This window comes from Dryobates pubescens, chromosome 8, assembly GCF_014839835.1.
Source record: "Dryobates pubescens isolate bDryPub1 chromosome 8, bDryPub1.pri, whole genome shotgun sequence".
Taxonomy (NCBI): domain Eukaryota; kingdom Metazoa; phylum Chordata; class Aves; order Piciformes; family Picidae; genus Dryobates; species Dryobates pubescens.
Window position 1 is genome coordinate 35,009,989 of NC_071619.1, and position 21,413 is coordinate 35,031,401.

General features: G+C 41.8%; 1 protein-coding gene across 1 annotated transcript; it reads right to left on the reverse strand.

Moving 5' to 3' along the window:
* Positions 1-6,928: 6,928 nt before the first annotated feature.
* CD200R1 (CD200 receptor 1) lies at positions 6,929-16,461 on the reverse strand. The gene is made up of 6 exons (XM_009908291.2): positions 16,361-16,461; positions 11,655-11,963; positions 10,807-11,058; positions 9,984-10,080; positions 9,110-9,161; positions 6,929-7,844 (listed from the first exon to the last, which is right to left on the reverse strand). The coding sequence occupies exons 1-6, from the start codon at positions 16,428-16,430 to the stop codon at positions 7,722-7,724; spliced, it is 903 nt and encodes a 300-aa protein (XP_009906593.1). The 5' UTR covers positions 16,431-16,461; the 3' UTR covers positions 6,929-7,721.
* Positions 16,462-21,413: the final 4,952 nt, after the last annotated feature.

Below are 21,413 nucleotides of genomic sequence, written 5' to 3' on the forward strand. Positions count from 1 at the left end.
ACCTTATTTAAATCCCTTGGCAACAATCAAAGGATCTGTCCAATAAAATAATTATATTACTTCCAAATAAGATGAGGCCAGGGCAAGGATACCTTTGTGACTTTTCCAGGCCTAGTTTAACTGCTGCTACTTTAATGATCTGTTTGGACTTCAGATTTAGGCCTAATTAAAATCTCTGAGGGCTGAGCTTTCAAGACATAGTTGTCCAACTAATTATCCTGGAATGTACTTACACCTGTGGCTGGCACTGGCTGTTTCTCTGGGGAGCTGACAAAAAGTGCAGTTGTTTAGTGGCACTGGGATTCATCATTTTACTGCAGTAAGTAGGAATGAAACATCCTGAAGTTCTGTCTCTTTAGAGAAGGGGTAAGCTCTAAAGGTGACTACACTACCTATAGTGAATATACTGCCTATGGTTATCTGCTTAATCTATTGCCTCCAGGGTAAGATTAATACACCACATTATCACTCCAGTCGTTACCAGAAATCATGATAGCTTAGCAACCTGACCCCATGTCACTGTTATCCAACTTCATGAGTGTCACCATGTTTCCCTCATTAAACTACAGAATGCTCTAGACTTCCCATTTTTGTGAGTGTAGATCTCTGTTCTGTGACAGTCTCACTTCTCTCCTATGACTGTACGCTAATATCTCTTCTTGATTCAGGAAAATCTTCCAGTGAGAGAGTCAGGTTCTTACTGTGTGCACTGGTAACTTGTAATGCTGCCTTTCTAAAGGGGAGCAAAATACTTTGGATTACATCAGAGTTTATTTTCTTCTGCATCTTAATACATCTGTGCTCCAAGTTTAAGGTTAACTTCCCTTGAGCTGATAGAAATATGTTTAAAAGAATTTTATGTCAATTTCTGCTTTGGAAATTGCAAGTAGTAAACTGTGATGGGAGCCTGACAGAGAGCTAAAGACACTGAGTAGTTGCTTCTGAATGAGGCTTATTCAGAGAGGGCCCTGACAGCATCTCCACAAGTAGAAGCTGTTGAGAGTCTGCATAGTCTGAGGTCTGCCCAGCCTTAGTTCAAGCTTTACAGTTTGTCTTAATTATGATCTTCCTTGCATGGGTGCAGGGGCCCTGATGCACTAATGCTATTGCAGGCTCCTAGTGCAGATGTGTCATGCCGTGCTGACAATGGCTTCATTCTTTAGGCCCTGCCTATTAGAACATGGTTTGGGTGTTTTGTTTTGTTTTTTTCCACTGTTGAGGTATAAAATTCACTGTGTTATCTAATTTGCCAGTTCCTTTTGACATGCATGAAAGGAAGGAGGTAAAAAAGATTGAAAGTACAATCTGTCATGAAGACTTGAAGTTATTTTCTTCTACACTCTGCCTATTTTAACTGTTCAGATTGTAAACAAGGGAGAGGCTTTTATCCCTAGTTTTCACTATGATCTCTACATTTGCCAGTAATGCAATTAAATAATAGTAATGCATACATACAGCTGTAAATACCTACAGTGTAGGTACAGCACAAAGCTCTTGGTAAATATCAACTTAGAATTATGCTGTTTGGTTTTTGTTTGTTTGTTTGCTTGTTTTTAAGAGGTCTTCATCAAGGCAATCCTTTGGTTAAATTTAAAAGCACATGAAATTTCCAACTTTCAAACAAACCCTACAAATTTCAGACAAACCCTAGAAAAACAGCAGAGCAGGAATAGGGGCAGAAAGGATGCACAAGTAATGAAGTTTATATGTGGAGTATGGGTCAGATTTCAAAAGCAAAGGGAATAAACTGAAGCAAGCCAGCATGTCTTCCAAATTAGAATCAGCTATGATATTATGTGAGATCTGTGTACCTCCTATTGTAAATATTTATACTTTTGAATTCCCTTAGTAAACTGCCAAATATGATTCCCCAAAGGACATTATTTACTTGTTTTAGGTTTTAGCTAATCTGCCCCTCTGTTCTTCTGTGAGCTCACATTCTCACATTGCTGAGCATGTGGTATTTTAACATTGCAGGTCAAGGGAGAACACAATTCACATGTATTACAGTGCCATCTACTAATGCCTAGCAAACTACAGTAACTAACATTTTACTTCAAAGAATATTCAAACTTTAATAAGATGCCAGGAAAAGTGCCATAAACCTCCCTGGAACTGAAATCCTCTACTTACCTAGGTAACTTCTGCACAGTCTTCACTAGCCACACCTCAACACAGCTTCAAAGAAAGAACTTCATGAGCCCAAGGATTAGGGGATTATTAGTGCAGGAATGATTCTACTCAGATTTACATATAACCTCTTGTTCTGTCTCAATGTACCTGCAATTCTAAGATTTCTGACAATATGCAGTCTATCAATCAGTCTTACTCGAGCTGATAACACAGGAATACACAGGAAGTTCCACCTCAGCGTGAGGAGAAATATCTTTACTGTGAGGGTGACAGAGTCCTGGAGCAGGCTGCCCAGAGATGTTTTGGAGTCTCCTCTGGAGACTTTCAAAGTCTGCCTAGATAAATTCCTGTGTGGCCTGTCCTAGGTGATCCTGCTTTGGCAGGGGGCTTGGACTCAGTGATCTCTAGAGGTCCTTTCCAACCCCTAACACTCCCTGATGGTACCAATCCTGAATTCTGTCCTACCAATCTAATACTGAATAGGTGTGTATCTGTAGTTAATTCCTGCCCCATCTTTCATGCCTTAAATTCCATCCACTGCCTTCTTTTCCCATTCCACAGTAGGGATGCAATTTGTATGCCTTTGAGTTAACTCTAAGAGAAATCTTCATAACAGCTTAGATTGTTAATTTTGCTTTGAGCTTTTAAATAGAAAATGCTGTCTTCAATGGTGTAAGATTTAGCATTTGTTTCTACAGGATGTTGCAATGGAGATGGAAACTTTCAGTGAAGGGTGTATCAGCCCTCAGAGTTGGTAACCTAAGGTGAGCTTTTTCAATGCATTCATGTATCTCACACCTTTTTTGAAAGCCTTAACTTTGATCCAGAAAGGTGTAACTGGGCATTAAACGTGCTGCCACAATTGCTCATGCTTTCCACCATCACTGATAACATCCTGCTCCATCATGTTTAGTGTCTGTTTAAATTGTAAGTTCTCTAAGCCAAGGACTGTTCACAGCTCCCTGTTTGTATAGAATGAACCTTTGTCCACTTCATTAGACAGTACAATAATAAACAAGGGTAACAACAAAGCAGTTAGGAATCTTCAGTCACCTCAGATCTGAGCCAGCAGCTTGAAGGCAAGGCCTCATTATCCCTTGTGCCATTCATTCAGTCTTTTGAGGGCAAGTTCTTGAACAGCACAAGCCATTTCCCCCCTCTGCCCTCCCAGCAATCCCTACTTCCTTTTTCTTTAAGAGGTAAGAGAATGATCTCAAGAGCTCTTGGGAAAAAGTTGTCTTCTGAGTCCCTCCAGGTCCTGACAACACAAAGCCAGAATAGTGTGGAGGGGGAAGTTTCTAGCCTGGCAAAACAGTTTTGATCAAAGTATCTGCAATTTGCAAGGATTAGATTTGGTCTACTGTCCTTCAAAGGTAAGAAATAAACAGTGGGTACTTATGCTTTCACAGCCCTCTATGTAGGCTGCCAAAGTCAGCATGTTTTGGATGAAAGTCTAAAAAGGGGGGAAAAAGAGATCTGGCATCAAAAAAGGTTTTGGTGTCCACCTCCAGCCTTAAAAGTTTTTCTTTTAATCTTTAGCCAGGGCATGGGAAACACAATCCTCCTAACATTACAAGCAATCAAGTGATCATATGTTGGACTGTATGTGACTTGAGATTTATCCTCTTGATGGGATGAATAAGGTTCACAGAATTTGGTTATAAGCTGAAAATTCACTATGGAAATTTTTACAAACTTTCTCTCCTCTTTATCACCCCAAACTAACTTGCTTTCTTCTTTTGATGACATGTGAAGAGTAAAGCAGGGAGAGCCTGTATCTAACTGGAATAACATCTAAGAAATCTTCTCAGTTATTCTACTGTATTTCAGTTGCTTAGAGCCCCCTTTCACTGTTAAGTGATCATCTCGGTGTCTTGTTGTATGGTTACAAACATAAATGATGAAGAGGGAAAAAAATGTTTACTTTCAGTTGGTGCAACAGAGCTTGAAATGGTAAATGAAAGCAGAAGATGGACATGTGAAGTCTCAAAACTATACATTGGTTTTGCAAGGTTTTTCCTGCTTGTTTTTAAAGCCCATGCTCCCACCGCCTCGTACACATGGCAGTGTTCGTAGATTTTCATCCTTGAGAGTGTTAACAGCTGAGTCTTGTGTAACCTTTCCACTTTAGGGCATTAGCTCATCAGCTTGTATTGCTAAACCACTGTTAGGCACTGGTCAGTGTGAAGTGAGGAGACCATGAGAAAACAAACAAGCAAACAAAGCCCAGTGTCCCATGGAAAGCATTACCTAAGAAGCAGACAAAAGAGAGTGACTTGTTTGCTGCTATGTGACATCTTAACTCAAATAGCAAATGGCATTAGAAACTCATCATTATTCTCTGATTTGCACTATGTAATTTGACGTGGTGCAAACCTGAAGGGATGAAGGACAGGTTGCCCATCTACACTCAATTTGGCAGTCTCAGTCTGATGTTACAAATTTCACTTCCTATTCTGTAATCATGGAGTCACAGAATCACTGTGGTTGGAAAAGACCTTCAAGATCATCAAGTCTAACCATTATCTAATTCTGCTGGGGCCACTACTACATCATGTCTAAACAGCTTTTACATACATCCAGGGATGGTGATGCAACCACTTCCCTGGGCAGCCTGCTCCAGTCTTTGATAACACTTTTGGTATGGAAGTTTTTCCTAATGCCTATCCTGAACCTCCCTCCCCTGATGAAACCTGATGCCATTTCCTCTTGTCCTGTCAGTTGTGACTTGTGCAACTCTTAAATTTGAAGTTTTCACAGCTTTCTGTGCTCAGGCTTAGATGTGGCAGCATTTTGATGATAAAATAATACTTACTTTTTATACAGTGTCTATCATAAGCAAAAGACCATACACTTCACAAAGTAGGCCAGCATCTTTACCCTTTTTTACCTAAGGGAAAAATGGTGCTCCTAGAGGTAAAGAAATCTGCCTATGTTTATTGAAGTATTGCTATGCCCATGAGCAGGCATCTGTTTGTTTTGTGGGGGGATAAAGAGCTTTTCCCAGCATACAGCCTAGTGTGCGTGTCTTCAGACCTTTCTTCCCATTTTGCCTTTTACTACCCCACCCACAGAGATCCCACTGGCTTTTCCCCATTCTTTTCTCCATACCCTTAGAACCTACTTCCTGTTGTACATGTGAGTGTTGCACATACCGTGGAGATATATCCAGGATTTGTCAGTGAGATTCTTGGTGCAGAGTATGTTCTTTTTTTGTTGATTTTCTTTAGAATTGCCTTAGTGCTGAATGATGTACTGTATAGAAAAATGCCTGTATTTGTGAGAAGCTCCTGTTACAAATCATAGAATCATAGAATCAATAAGGTTGGAAAAGACCTCAAAGATCACCGAGTCCAACCTGTCACCCAAGACCTCATGACTACTAAACCATGGCACCAAGTGCCACATCCAATCCCCTCTTGAACACCTGCAGGAATTCCACCACCTCCCTGGGCAGCACATTCCAATGGCTAACAACTCTCTCTCTGAAGAACTTTCTCCTCACCTCCAGCCTAAACTTCCCCTGGTGCAGCTTGAGACTGTGTCCTCTTGTTCTGGTGCTGGTTGCCTGGGAGAAGAGACCAACCCCCACCCGTCTGCAACCTCCTTTCAGGTAGTTGTAGAGAAGAATAAGGTCTCCCCTGAGCCTCCTCTTCTCCAGGCTAAACAACCCCAGCTCCCTCAGCCTCTCCTCACAGGGCTGTGCTCGAGACCTCTCCCCAGCCTTGTTGCCCTTCTCTGGACACATTCAAGAGTCTCAATGTCCTTCACATGCAAGAATATGAATCATTAGGATCCCAAATCTAATAAGAGAATATGTGGAGAACTAATGCTTCTCCTGTGGCACTGTTTTTCATAGGGTGAAGTGAAACTGTCATCTAGTGGTCATAATAGGTGTTCCAGAATTACCATTTTCCATTCGATAGGGCTGGAATGTTTCTTATTCCTAGGATGTACCAGCTGAAAATACTAAGCTAGTCTGTATACATATATAAAAATGTATCTCTGAAAGGCTTTGAGATGAATTGGAAAACCCTAGAGGCTTTGATAAAGAGCATACAAACCTATTACTTTGTGCAGCAGGGTTGTAAATTCCCTTTTTCCTCTCTCTCCCACAATTTGCCACACTATTTCTGCTACACAGAAATGGATTAAAGCTATACCTGCATGCAGAGAGCACCTGGACAAACACAGCTGTTTCACAGCTGCTGCAGTGAGCATAAACAACCAGTTGTATCAGTTTACTTGAGTAAAACATTTAGAAACTTAATTTATAAGTCTCTTTTCTAAGCAATGGGTGATAGCCCCCAGGAGGCCATCTCAAAAGAAAGCTGTAGTAATGCATGGCAAAGACATTTCTACAGTCTAAAGGGAAAATCTAGTTCTTCTGATTGTACCATCAGACCAAGCACCAAGTCAGTCTTTTAAGATACTGAAGTAAGAGATAGTAAACAGAGGTTTACAAATGGATTTCTTTACTAAGTCAGTTCATGCTTTAGCTAGTAAGGCATCAGTGCAAAAAGTTTGAGACTTGCTAGTATACAGAGGGCAGTATTTTTGACTTATTCCCAAAGGATACTTTGGGAAGGTGAGAAGCTGTTACCTGAACATGAGACACATTAAAATGTATTAGCTAACTGACATACAAAATAGTGAACTTGCAAGTGTGTTTAAAAGAGTAACAATAAAATATCTAGACACATGAATGAAAAAAAAATGGAGTTGTGGTAGTTAAAATAAATATGACTCGAATCAACAAGCATTTTATCCCTTATGTACATTGCACAATTATAGAAGATATATTTGAACTTCTTTCATTTTGTGAGGTGTTTGTTTCTGTTGAAAGTAGCTTGCCAGACTTAAGTAACGTAATCCTTTCGCAGTATCTTAATGACAATACTTTTAATAGGAATACCATATCTCTGTGAGTTTTATGGGAAAGTAATCATAACAATACTCTGAAGTACAGAATGAACACATTCAGTGGAAATTCTGAATATGAATCTAACACATAAATTAATCATTCTAGTGAAGTCTCTTTCTTAGTGGATGCCCTAAATTCATCACTCCTCTCCATTTTCAGTACCGGGGCATTAAAGGTTTTCCCTTCCAATATCTTCTTCCATCTGAGCTGCTCTGTGATGATCAGTACTCTGGCCATTATGTTAGCAGTTTTTGAATTAGACAGAAGTGGCTGCTGATTGAAGAGAGTTTCATTGTAGTTGAGACCTAACATTCCTCTCATCTCCCATATTTGTGCAACATCATGTCAAGTGCATCAAAGTAATGCCTAGAAGTGACTGACTAAACTAGGATCCCTGAGGCAAGAACAACACATAGAAGACTGATCACAACAGCCTTTCCAGGAAAAATGATGGCACTTTTCCCAAGGAATAACTGAAAATGCATTTCCTTTCCCCAGTGAAGAAAGGAAAGAACTATACAGACTCATTAGCAAGCAGAGGTTTTTGAACAGACCTAGTAAGCTATGTTGTCCCAGAATCTGAAGAAATCCTCTGAGAAGACTCTTTCTATAATCAGTATTGTATAAAGAGTGTCTCTCTCCCTTTCCAGTGTTGTCAAATCATTCACCTTGCTGGTGACAGTCCATGTAGAATATTCTGCCCCAATGTCAGGTCAGACACTGAGCAGTAAACTGTGTTTTCCTTCTGCACATAAGTAGTATATGGTTCCACTTCTGTTGTGTCATCCTAGCAAAACAAAACCAAAAACTGTAAATACAAAGAGCAGTTTTGTTTGGCTAGACTATGCAAGCCTTTCATCTGGACAGAAGAATACAACTGTGAGATAGTGCTCCCATATTTATTCCTCTTGGACTCAAGAAAAAAGCCCCTATTGCTTTTTCTACCAAAGAATGTGTATTGCTGTTTCTGTCAAAGACCTGGATGGTAAGGCTGAGGTCTTGGCTCACCTGCCTCCTTTTCATCCCCTTCTACCCAACTTATTTTGCCTTCCCCCAATGGTATTAGGATCTAATTCTCTAGAAAGAGCAAATAACATGCTAGAATCTTGACCATGATTGGTTTCCCTGTGAGTCTACAATTTCAACCTGCAGACACAATAATGAAAGTTGTGTGATGTGATAGCAAGAACACTGACATGTAAGCCCTTATTTTACATTAATGCACGTGCATCTGTCAGCAGCAGCTAGGAGGCAGGGCAACAGAAGGGGAAGTATAACTAGAAGTAAGTAAGAAGTCTTTCCAGAAATTGAAAGTGAAGCACCTTTTAAAATTAAAGACAGAATTTGGAGCTAGTGCCTGCTGTAGGTGCACAGATATTCACACTACAGAAGCAGCATATCTTGCCTGCATAGAAATGCTGTTATTTGTAGTTGATACAGACACAGAACTGATGAGCCAATTGCTCAGAGGAAGCATGTGACAGCATAGGGAACTCAACACTTCCCAGCTCGCAGCTTAGCATCCCTTTCATTGTTTTACAAAATGTTTTGTCTTGAATATGGCTGGGTTTTGATTGTGGATTGACCACACAATATAAAGACAAGCCTTCTAAACTTGCATGTTGTCATGCTAGGCATCAGGAGAGACATTATTTTTCTCTTGGTGTCTGTTAATTTTGTTGTTTAATTCTCTTGTTTGATAAGCTGCCTTGATATTCCCCAAACCATGATATTGCCTCCCTTCCTGAACACTGTTTGTATGGCAGTTGTGGTCAGTGTTTCTGACATGACCAGGGAGACATGGTGGGACTTGCTCCTTGCTAAGAAAAATGAGGACAGCTGCTGAGCCTTGCTGTTGACACATGCCTCTAATGTTTGCTCCAAGTCAAAATTATGGTGATGATAGGCTTTGTTTTGTCCTGAAACACAGCAGACACATAAGATGCAGTAGCACCTGCTGAAAGCAGAGAGTAAAAGACTAATTCTCTTTACTGACTGTGTTTTCAGGGCTACTGATTTGGTGGTGGCCTAATCTGTGTTAATTCTCCTTACCTCTGGGAAATGCACAGGGTCTGTTTCAGGAGGTTCAGTTCTGTGGCACAGTCTGTGAAAAAGAAAACAAGAATTAAAGCAAATTAGTTCCTCAGTCCTAGAATCACAGCCTGATTTCTTTGCTCAGAAGCTTCTGAAACTCAGGAGTAAAGCCAAAGCCTTCTCATGTCTTTCTCTCCTTGACTTTTGATCTTGAAATTATGGAACCCTGAATTTCTTCAGCCTTTCTCTATATAATTTTTTTTTTTTTTCCCCCCCTTGGAACTGCCATTTTCTACACAGCTAATTCTAAAGCAGACAGAGTCCAGCTTCACCCAGGGAGCTTTTGCATAAACACAGGTGCAATCTGTTGTCCCTTCTATTGATACAGCAGGATAGCACTGAGAGTTCTCTGGCACTTAATATAAAGAATTTATAAGGCAGCAGAACCAACCTCCTGATCTAAGCAAGACAGACACTCAGAGACCATTAGAAATTCTGAAAACCAGCTTTATTCTCCCAGTTTCCAACTAGAATGAAGAGCTCACCTTTAGCAGAACTCTGGAATAGGCTGCCCAGGGAAGATGTGGAATGTCCTTCTCTAGAGATTGTCAAGACCCATCTGGAAGTGTTCCTGTGTGGCCTGCCCTAGGTGATCCTGCTTTGGTAAGGTAGTTGGACTCAATGATCTCCAGAGGTCCCTTCCAACCCCTACCATTCTATGATTATTCAGTGCAATGTACAGTGTGTGCAGTACAGAAATATTTGATGTAGTTTTTAGTAGTTTTTCATACCAGCACAGACTGACAGAATCATATGATTTCAAGGCACAAACAGTACTTAAAGATGTATTCCAGCACTAGACAATCCTTCTTTAGCACCCCATCATACATACCTATCACTGTGGAGCTTAAAAGAGTAAATGACAGCCAGGAGGGCGAGAATGCTCAGGAAACAGAGAGGGATGTAGATGTGCAGGTTATTGCTGCTATCTAAACACAAAGAGTTAGTCTTAGTTACACCTTCTTAATGATCAGTTTCTTTATTATTTCAGTGTAAGAGTAAAGCTGCTCTAGTACCTGCACACATTTTTGATGTGCTCATCAAATAAGTACAATCCCCTTCAGCAGAAAGAAAAGTCAGTAATGAAACTTGTCTGAGAAACACAGAGTCTGTGTCAGTGACAAAAGCAGATCCCACAAATCCCATAGTGGACACTCATGTTTTTTTCACTGAGCCATATCTGAAATCCTCTCAAGGACTTGACGTATCTCAGTACCTCAACCAAAAGCAACAGAAAAAGCAAAATCCAGAAACCAAATGTCATACAGCCTCAGACATTCTCAACTTGTAATGAGTTGAGTTATTTGTCCCTGCTGGCAGATTCTCCTTCTCTCTCTTACCATGATCTGAGCAAGACACTTTTTATTTGCATTTAAAACTTTTTGTTGTGTTCTGATTCCAAATGATTTCAACATTTTCACTACTGAAAGAATACTACCCCAGTTACGTATATTCATCTTAGGGAGAAAATGATTGGAAAATCATGTCTAGAACACAAGCTGTTGATGTTTCTGGGCAAAGGTAATTGGGGATGGTACTGTTGTCTCTACAAGAGTTTCTGTGGCATTTATAGATCTTCCTTCCTCAATGGAACAAGAGTGTGCTCAGGAGGCTAACCAGGATTTTGAATACCAAACACACGAAGGGAAGCTTACCTGAGGGATGACAGGTTATGGACTTGCTCTGGTTCCCAGCTAGGTGGGATACAATGCAGGTTGTATTAGTCAAGTTGGTGCTCTCTGCTGTGAACCTGCTGAGAACAGTCACTGTCTCATTGTCATGGCTTTTATTCTCGGGGCTGGAGTTGCTCTCTGGGACCCAGGAGATCTGAGCAGCCGGCTTGCCTGCCGCTGCCTCACACACAGGGTTCCCTTCAACATCGCAGGACAGGGTCAATCTCGGGGGGACTGCAAGGCATCAGGAAGGGGAGAAGCATGGAGTTAGTTTGACAGTTGGGATAGGATGGCTTTGTTCCCTACTCAAAATGAACACAGTGGGAAAAGGATAATAAAGTTGAAGGTGCCATCCCATTACAGTGATGGGGACCAGAGTCTCAAGAGACAAAGTCATGCCCCTTTGCTTCCTTCAGGTGAGTAACCACAGACATGTACCAGTAGAGGACATGTCCCTGGACACTATGGTAGGGAATTATTCCAAATACAGGGTTGAATTAGATTTTTTTCCTAGGCAGCCATTGTACATGTGGTTTAAAACATATTTGAATACCAGCCTAAGAGGAAAAGGTTCTGTTCTTTCTGTATGGATAAGAACATCCTGTGTTTGATAAAATATCTAAGTACTTGGAACTGCTACTTTCACATGCTTTAGTTCCTTAAATTAGTGTATTAATGATTGGTTCTACAGGATAACTGGAAGTGCATACAGAATCCTCTGTTAGTATAGTGGATAAATATATCCCCAATGCATGGGGTGAGGAGCTTTGTCCATCCAGGCCCAGATACAGCCCTTTGGAAAGCTGTAAAAGAAGGAAGGAGTCTCTTACCCAGCACGATCAGGTGGTACTTCTTGTCAAAATTCCCATCTGTTGTTACAACTTCACAGATGTATTTTCCCTCATGAGTTATTTCCACTTGCTGTATCTCAAGGGCAGGATTGCAATCTGGTGTGAATTTCCAGTTCATGCTGTCACTGCAGTTTGTTCTGTCTGTCTTGTTCTGATCAGCCCTGTATCCCAAGGCACAGGCACCTCCGACCTTGGGCATTATTTTCCACGTTACCATAGTTACATTTGAATTGGGAGGACAGGTGAGCACAGAGTCGTTACCTACTGTCACTGACACTGTTTTGATCCCTGGAGGAAACAAAGGAGAAGAATGTGGGAAAAGGTCCCCAGGGAAGTCACTCAAAGCCTTGGAATTCTGTTCTGTGCTTCACAGGGAAATTTCTGCACTGTTACACAGTAGGGCGAGGACCTGTCTGTGCTCATCTGCAGATTGTCTGTCATTTTGTATTACAGCTGTGGATTATGGAGCCAGTGGCCTATTTGAGCTCTTCACTAATTTTCCACTGGGACTCATTGCAGTAGGTAAGACAAATGTTAGGGGAAGACCCTACTCCTGCCCATTGTCTTAAGCAGCTCAGCATCAGAGTGTTTTGCTTCTAGTGGCAGATCCTCCAGTGGGTTGCTCACAGGGCTGTTTCCACTTACAGTCTGAAATGATAGAAATCCGATTGTTGGATCTGGACACATGATGTCTTTTCTCTGGAATTGTTGCTATCAATGAGTAAACAACTTTTGCATTTTCATTAAAAAATCCAACTCTGTGGACAAAGGTCTTGTCTACACTTCTCAGATGTGAGGTTCCCAAAACTGAACACAGTACTCGAGGTGTGGCCTCACCAGAGCTGAGTACAAGAGGACAATCACCTCCCTACTCCTGCTGGACACAGCATTTGCAATACAAGTCAGGATGCCATTGGCTTTCTTGGCCACCTGGGCACACTGCTTGCTCATATTCAGCTGCTTGTCAATTAGAACCCCCAGGTCCCTTTCTGTTAGCCAGCTTTCCAGACACACTTCTCCAAGCCTGTAGTGTTGGTTGGGGTTGTTGTGACCCCAGTGCAGGACCCTGTGGTACTTGGCCCTGTGGAAGTTCATAATTTCAGCACATAGACCCAACAGTTCAGAAAGACATAATGAAGTGGAGTCAAATGTAAGTTTACCAGAATAGGTGGGGGTTTTTTGGTTGGTTGGAGGGTTTTTTTTGCTATGATCTATGTATCTGGAGCAAGAGTGGGGTTTTTTTGGTTGGTTGGAGGTTTTTTTTGCTATGATCTATATATCTGGAGCAAGACTCCATGATAAACTAGAATAGGAGGCAGCAGAGACAGAAGCACCAAAACACTAGGACAGAGAAAGTAAGAAGGTAATAAACCACTAGTGAATTTTCAAATTATATTAAGGAAAGAAAGCAAGTGAAAGCAGTAGCATTCAATAAAGTTATGTATGCACTCTGCTGAACTCTGGACAGCTTGATCTGTAAATCTACTTCACCTCATACACTAATTCCAGCACTGATGCAATGCCACTGACTTCAGCTACCTATTATTGACAGAACTGAGCAAGCATGGAGACTCTCAGCTCTTTACTGACAATGGATTTCTTGGTCATATATGTGGTCATGGGATACAACTGCAGGTGTAGGATGTACACAGTCTGAAACCGCAAATGTTAATCCAATAAAAAAAGATTTGATGGATAAACTTCTCATGGGAGATCTTGGCCTCCTTTCTCCTCTTTCCCTGTGAGGATTAGAGTATATACAGAACTACCTGAGGTGTCCTATCTGCTTAGTTAAATTAGAAAATATCTTAATTTTGAGTCTTTTCCACTGCTTCTACTGTGAGAGATGTTGTAAAAGGATTGTTATTACAGATCGTGCACCAGCAGCTGCAGTAGCATACTATCCAACACTTCCTGGGGGGCAGACCTAGATATGACAATCATGAAATGACCTCAGCCTTGCTTCTGAGCTGCTCCTTCTGCAAACTGTAAAAACAAACCAAACCACACAAACCAGCATGCTAAGGAAATGTCAAGGAAAATGCTAATGCAGATAAAGCCTGGCTACCCATGACAGTTTTTGCATGACCTTATTTCATTCAGAGTAGCTTGCTCTAGTCTTCAGAAAAGGGGACACAGCTCCTTCTGAGCTTCACACAACAGTAAAATCCTCTGGATTTCAGGAATAGAATAGAATAGAATAGAACAGAATAGAATAGACCAGGTTGGAAGAGACCTTCAAGATCATTGTGTCCAACCCATCAACCAATCCAACCTGCCTAAACTAAACCATGGCACCAAGCACCCCATCAAGTCTCCTCCTGAACATCTCCAATGATGGTGAGTCCACCACCCCCCTGGGCAGCCCATTCCAATGGGCTCTCTCTGTGTAGAACTTCTTCCTAACATCCAGCCTAAACCTCCCCTGGCACAGCCTGAGACTGTGTCCTCTTGTTCTGGTGCTGGTTGCCTGGGAGAAGAGACCAGCTCCCACCTGGCTACAACCTCCCTTCAGGTAGTTGTAGAGAGCAATAAGGTCACCCCTGAGTCTCCTCTTCTCCAGGCTAAGCAACCCCAGCTCCCTCAGCCTCTCCTCATAGGGCTTGTGTTCCAAACCCCTCACCAACTTCATTGCCCTTCTCTTAACACACTTAGCCTGTAATCTCTGAAGAAAAAAACCCTTGTCACTACAGGCTGCTCAGAACCACCACCCTAATATTGAAGGGAACAAAAGCAGTGTTAGTTAAAAACTTCTCATCAGATGGGGGCTACTTCTTATTTAAGGTGGAGCAAGAGAGGTTTCAAGCATGAATTAGATTTTAACTGAGCCTCTTTTTTTGTGTGTGTGTGTTCTTTGAAGGGGAATATTATTGATTCAGAAAGACATGTAGCAGTTAAAATCCCACTACCTTTTGGGCAACAAAATAACTTTCTGGGATTAGATTGGTTTTTTAGTATTTCCAGTAGTCAGTTTTAAAAGGAATTTTTGCCAACAGCACCCCTCTTTGTGTCTCCCATTTGCTTCAGTGCTTTCTGACGTGTGTCTATATTCATTTACTTTTTGAGCAGCTCTATTCAAAACTGTAGACTGTCCCTGATGCTATCATAATGTCTGTATGACCCTGAGCAGGTTCCTCAGTATTCTTCTGAGATAGTTCTTTACATTTTTTTTTATATCCAGTGTGCCTGTTGTGAGGTTACCAATGCAAAGTTTTATAGTCTTTGGGAAGTATTTACTTTTTTTCCGCTGAGGTATCCATTTTGGATCCCTCTCTTCATCAGCCAAAGACAATATAGATAGGTGGTCCCTGACTGCATCCATTTTGCTTTAAAATATCACCAAGGAGGAATCTGGACAAGTGGAATGGAAAAACTCATCACTGTGCTGTTGAGTTCTAGCTGTCCATATTAGGAATGGACAAATGCACATTACATACCATTCAGAGATGTCCCTAGCTTGGGTCTCCCAGACCTGTATGCTTTTTCCCTCTGTACACAGACAGTTTAGTTTTCTGGAACTGCTGCTCAAATCTTAGTTTTATTACCAGGTCCCTGGAGTGCTGCATGGTGTCTGGCAGAGCACAAGCTCTAGGAATGCAAAGGAACAGTATGGGGGAGACATTAACTGCTGTAGCTAAGTATATTAAAAATTAAGTCAACCACTAAGACACAGAGTGAGGCAAGCTTAGGAGTGCCTCTAGTTTTGGCACACAAGGCTTTCCCACTCTTGTTACTGACCATCCCCGTTATCTCAGAAAGAAGTTCCAGAAACCGCTCCTGACTGTCAGCACATGGTGATTTTCCACCATTCCTTAGAAAGGCATAAGAGGTTTCAGAAACCTCTTATGCCTTTCAGAAAATCCGCAGCCTCTCCTCAGTAGAAACTACGTGGTCAAAGGCCTCAGGTTCACAAACACTTTCCTTTTCATGTGTCAAATGGAATGGTTTCTCAGATGAGATGGATATAGAGGTCTGAGTAAAAGGGTTGTCTGTGACAAATGATACATTCCCAGCTAAGGCTCACCAAATAATTGTGTGTGTGTAAGACACAGGGATAATGCATGGCAGCCTTGTGACCACTAAGAAAAGAGCAGGAGTGGATATTGAGGAAGCATTGTTTTAATTGTGCTCCATGATTTTTAGCAATTAAAGAACGTCACAGCATGATGAATGGGTTTTATGGAAAGAAAATATCTCTGCATATTTCACATTCTTCCATCCCAAAACCTGACTGGTCCCATAGAATTGTTTTGGTTGGAAAAGACCTCTGAAATCATCGAGTCCACCCACATCACCATGGCCATTAAGCCATGTCCCAAAGTGCCATGCCCACACTTTTCTAGCACATCTCCAGGGAAACCACCTCCCTGGGCAGCCTGTTCCAATGCCTGCCCACTCTGCCAGTAAAGAGCATTTCCAGATTATCCAATATCAACCTCCACTGGCACAGTTTAAGGCCATTTCCTCTCATTCTATCACCTGATACTAGGGAGAAGAGACCAACACTCCCCTCATTCCAGCCTCCTTTCCAGTAGCTGTAGAGAGCAATGACATCTCCCCTCAGCTCCTTCTTTTCCCAACTAAACAACCCCAGTTCCCTCAGCAGCTCCTCACAAGATTTGTTCTCTAGACTCTTTACCAGCTTTGTTGTCCCAAGTTCGACTTTGCTGCCCCATTAAACTCACCTGCTGTTCTTGCAGCCTTGGTGATGGTGAGCAGCACAAAAACACACAGAGTCTTCCCAGCAATCTTCATGTTGGCTCCTGCTCTCGTGGCTCCGGCAGCTCTGTCACTCCATTCATCCCACTGATAACCTTAGCTGTGGTCATGGGGAGTATTTCTTGCCTGCCAGTGCATCCTCAAGCAGTCCCAGTTTCTCTCCTCCTTTCCCACTCCTCTCCTTTAGCTGTGCATGCTCTTGACTGACTGGCTCCTCAAAGCTGGAGGAGTTCCTCCTTCTGACTTTTCAGAGCAGCAGGCTTCCTGTGCTGAGAGCCTAGGCGAACACTAAGGAAACAGACTGAACAGCCCTGCCTTCTGTTCATTGGCTCCTCTCTGCAGCCTGATGAATGAAGATAAACCCTGCAGCAGAGCTCAGACAGGGTAAAAAGTAGAGATTATTCAAGGTTGAGTTTAATAGCAAAAAGAAAATCTTAGCCTTGGGAATCTAGAAAGAAACTTATTCTTCATCATATATTCACCACTACTACTGTAACTAGTGATGATGATGATACTTCTTTGTCACTTGTCACTGCCTCCAAGAAATTTCCTCCTCATGTCTCCCTCAGAAAAGTCTTCTCTGTAAGTGACATTTTTAATTATTTCTCCCTTCAGTACCCACTGAGCTACTGGAGCACAGTTCTCATTTTGAACACCAAGGCTTTCTAGACCCTAGCAGAGAAACTGAGTTTCAAGGGACAAGAAAATTCTGGTTTACATATTTTGCAATAGAAATCATATAAAAATTGAAGGACCTCAGGGTTTTTGCAGGATATTGTTCTGTGGATTTAAAACAAAACAAAACAACAAAAACAACAACAACAAAACCACCACTGTGCCTGTTTCCCCACTTCCTCACTGTTCCAGTAATTTCAGATTCAGAGTTTCCTTTCCTTTCTTAAGCCACAGGACTTCCCCAGCACTTTTCCATGGGCCAGCAGTAGAGAAATGGCTTCAGCTACCATTCAGAACAACCACCACTAAGGACAGAGACATTAGATGTAAAGACAGAGAACAGATCAAGGTTAGCAGGTAACTGAACTGCTCAGCAGATGGGACTGCACACCATGTCTGAACACCAGCAATGTACTGATGACTGTAGTCTGATGTTCTGGTAATTTTGTTTGAGCAGACAAAAGCCATTCCAAAAGGTGTTTTAAAATGGTCTTCATTGATGGTCACTGGAAGAGACGAGTGTGAATTGAGGGCCTATGTAAACAAGTCAAAAAAAGAATGATAGTGACCTTGTAAAGAAAATCAGGTAAGACAGAAATTCAGCTTGGTCCTCTTATTCCCAGGATCATCTTACTAACTACAGAAAACTTATTTTTCCCCACTTGATATTTTTAATCCAGTTTGGCAGAGAGCAAATCTTCTACATAACAAAAGGCCAACTTTAAGTTGTCATAATGAAAGGCCTCATTCATTTGGAAACAGCTGGATTCTTTGGGAAGGCAAATAGATGAGAAGTCTGTGGAAGGACATGACTGAAACCATGAATTTACCACAAGAAGTGGGGAGTACTTCCTATTCACTGGAGCCTGTCCTCGCAGTTACACATTGAGAGCCAGGACTCCATGACAGAGGAATTAACAACAAGAAAGGACAGAGCAGAACAGGATGACTTAAATGTTTGCACAGGAGGGAAAGTTGTCTGGGTTTGCTGGCTGCATCAGTCAGAAATGGAAAGGAGGAGAAGGAGTGAGGTAAACTGTGAGAGCTAAAGCCTGAGAGGTAGTTGAGAATGAAAATTCTGCCAACCAGGTGGAAGAAGAGAAAACTCAAACATTGTTTGTTTAAGCTGTTGCACAGAGACATCACAGCCTTCCTGGAGACTGAACTTTCCCTGTCTTTCGTGTTCTGAGAGCACAGATCTGGGCTCTGACTGTGGTTTTCAGTGTGGGTTACTGCAGACCCATTTTATGTTAATTATCATAATGCCATCAGATTTGTATTCGACAAAGGCAGAGTCTGTGATCTGCTCTGTTTGAAGTGGCTTTACTCATCCTTAAAGACCTTGCTGACAGCAGATTCCATGCTAATAACTCAAGAAGTGCAGAAGCTGTAAAGCTGGATTTGAATCATCAAGGTGCAGACAGAAATTAAATTATTTCCAAGAAATTCATTTCCAAATATGACATGAATATCAGAGTGCTGGAAGGTCAGCTGGTGTCAACTTTGAAGATAGCTCAGTTCTGTTGACTACTCATGCAGCTACCATGATGTTCTCCAAGTGAGAATTCTCCCCAGCCCCCTCTTTCTATGTCACCTGAGGATCCTAACTCTTAGGACCATACAGAGAGCTCAATATGCTGTATGGAAATGTGTGAACCCAGTTATTTCTGCAGCTGGAAATGGTTCTGGAAAAGCATCAGGATTCTCTGTGTACTGACAGATTGTCAACCCTCTGAGTAAGTGCCCACCCCAGCAGTGAAGTGCAAGGGTTTTGTCTGGTGGTTTGGCAAGCAAGTGAAATGAAGGCTGGATTAGGTTATGCAGTGGCTTTATCCGATGTACAGGCCATTAAAACCTCTTGAATTCTGTCAGAGAGAGCAGCGTGAATCCCGCTTATCATCACATTTCCTGCCTTTTGGTGACCTGTCCTACAAGCCTACAGCTTGTTACACTCATAATGAAGAAAAAGTAATTTCATGAGTTTTATTTGCATACTCTGTAACAAAATACCTGAATTTTGCATATGGAGGTATGTGAAAGAGAAATCAAAAGTACTGAATAGCATCACTTCTTGCATGGGCGGATACAAAACCTTTCCTCTACCGACCGTACCAACACACTAATCTGACTGGCTGTTCCTCCAACTATTCCAGTTCTTAACTCTAACAGAGTTCATCCAGTCTGCCTGAAGTATGAGGAACAGGTCTGCCCAAAATGTGACTGTCTGAATGGTTGCAATTGCAGATACTGTAATCCCAGCTCTTGCTTTCAGCACACCATGAAATGCAGCATCCATTGGTCATCTCCTAGCCCACTGGTCTGACCACGTGCCTAGTAGAATGGCATAACGAGGTGGACTGGCTATGGAAATTAAATTTGTGACCTCTGTGGTAGTGAAGTAACATAGTATGCTCATAAAGCTGCTTCCTGATTGTTCTGTGGTTGGGTTCTTCTTATTCCTGGAAACACCCACACACCTGAAAGTCCTGATGAAAAAATTGGTTTCTTTTACCAAACTTACTGGGAGGACAGGTAAGACTGAGGTGAAACCCACATTCCCAGATTCCCTCTCCCTTCAGGGAAGCTTGCATCTAAAGGAAAGACTGAAAGTGGAGGACCTAACTTCAAATTCATATCTATTGGGGACCTTTTATATACACATGTAGGCAAATAAAATATTATTCATGTTTCAAAGTACTTCTGGGGGTGCTGAATGTAGGGGCTAAACATACTAAACACTTCCCTGCAGCCTAGTCTGAAATTCTGCTTCCCATGACTCAATTCCTGTCTCAATAACTTCTGCAAGCCATGTCCATCCTGAACAGTTGCTGATGGTGCAGAGCTTTCTGAGTTGGCTTTGAGCTAGCTTTAGAAATACAAGTGGTACTTTCAAGTCAGGACAGCACTGCACCCAGACAGAGCACAGCAAGATCTTCATGCAACTGCTGCCTGATGGGGATGAATGATTTCACCTAGTGCAACACAATATCCTATCAGCTTGCTTCAAGCTAGTCCAGGGGTCACTGACATGCACAGAAGGTGCATAGTTTGTGCTGGTAGAAAATGTTGTGGCTCTCTTGAAACCAGCATTAAGATCACCAAAAAAGCACGAGGTACACCTGACCAAAACTCCTGCACAGGCCACAGTGCCTAGGGTCTTCACCTTGTCATTATGTTGTAATTTTGTTCTAGCCTGCCTACCAGAGAGGCTTCCCTTGAACCCTGCTCCAAATTGGGCAGAGAAGACTGGGTTTACTTGCAGAAGTGCAGATTACTGTGCAGATTGAGAGCAGATTACTGAAGAGTGGGAAGGAAGTGACTCAGAGGACTGGATGAACAGAGACAGATGTTTGAGGAGTAGAAAGGAGCAGGAGCCTCCTGATGAATCCTAGCCTCCCTCCATGCTGGAGGTCCAAAGCACTGGAGTCAAATCCCCTTTTCTTTGGTCAAAATGTTGCACAGAAACAAGTAATTGTTGAGGCTCTGCTTGGTCAACAGGAAGATGCTTCACTTCTCTGATTCCTTAAAACGATGAAATCCTTGGCTTGCAAAATGAACAGGATATCTTTGCTTGACAGCAAGGCCTGAGGCTGCTTTTATTCCCAAGGGAGACACTTTCTAGCAATCTCCCAGTCAAGTAGGCAAACAAAGGATATGAAGGAGGAAGTTCTACATTTAAACCCCAAACCTCTGCACTACTAATATACTAATAAGAATTAGCACAACCTCAAGTTGGCCACTTAAAATTATTACTTTCAGCACCGTTACTTTTGAACACTAGAAACCCCTCTCCATTCCTCTGGTTTGGTTTGGGTTTACTTCTTAGACTAAGCATGTAAATGTCATCCTGAATGATGCTGGCAAGAAATTATTGCACATATTCCTGTAGTGGGAATTCTGCCCTTTTACTTGTGTTGTAAATAGGAACTAGTGCTGTTAGGTTTGCAATCTCATCACTGAGAGAAATCTGGATGAAGGTACAGCTGTAAATCCTGACAGGTATCTCATACATATCTCATAATCTTGTTAGGTCTGTCTTGCAAAGCTGGGGAACTATGCAAATCTTTTTTTAATGGTGCTAAAATCTTCACTGACAGTGGGCTAAGAGTCAGTGATTTCAACTCCAATTTATCATGATTTCTTTAGCATATCTCTTTAATTCTAAAGGAAGACAGTCTCTAAGTCACTGAATACAGGAGGAAAGTTTCAGCTCTGAAATGCATGCCTGAGGGAGATGTTAAAGCTCCTATACAGTGGTGCTGTGAGCACAAATCATCAATAAGAGGTGACACATTTGCCTTTAAATAGCATGTTTAGAAAACCTTGTGATTTTTAGTGCTGAGT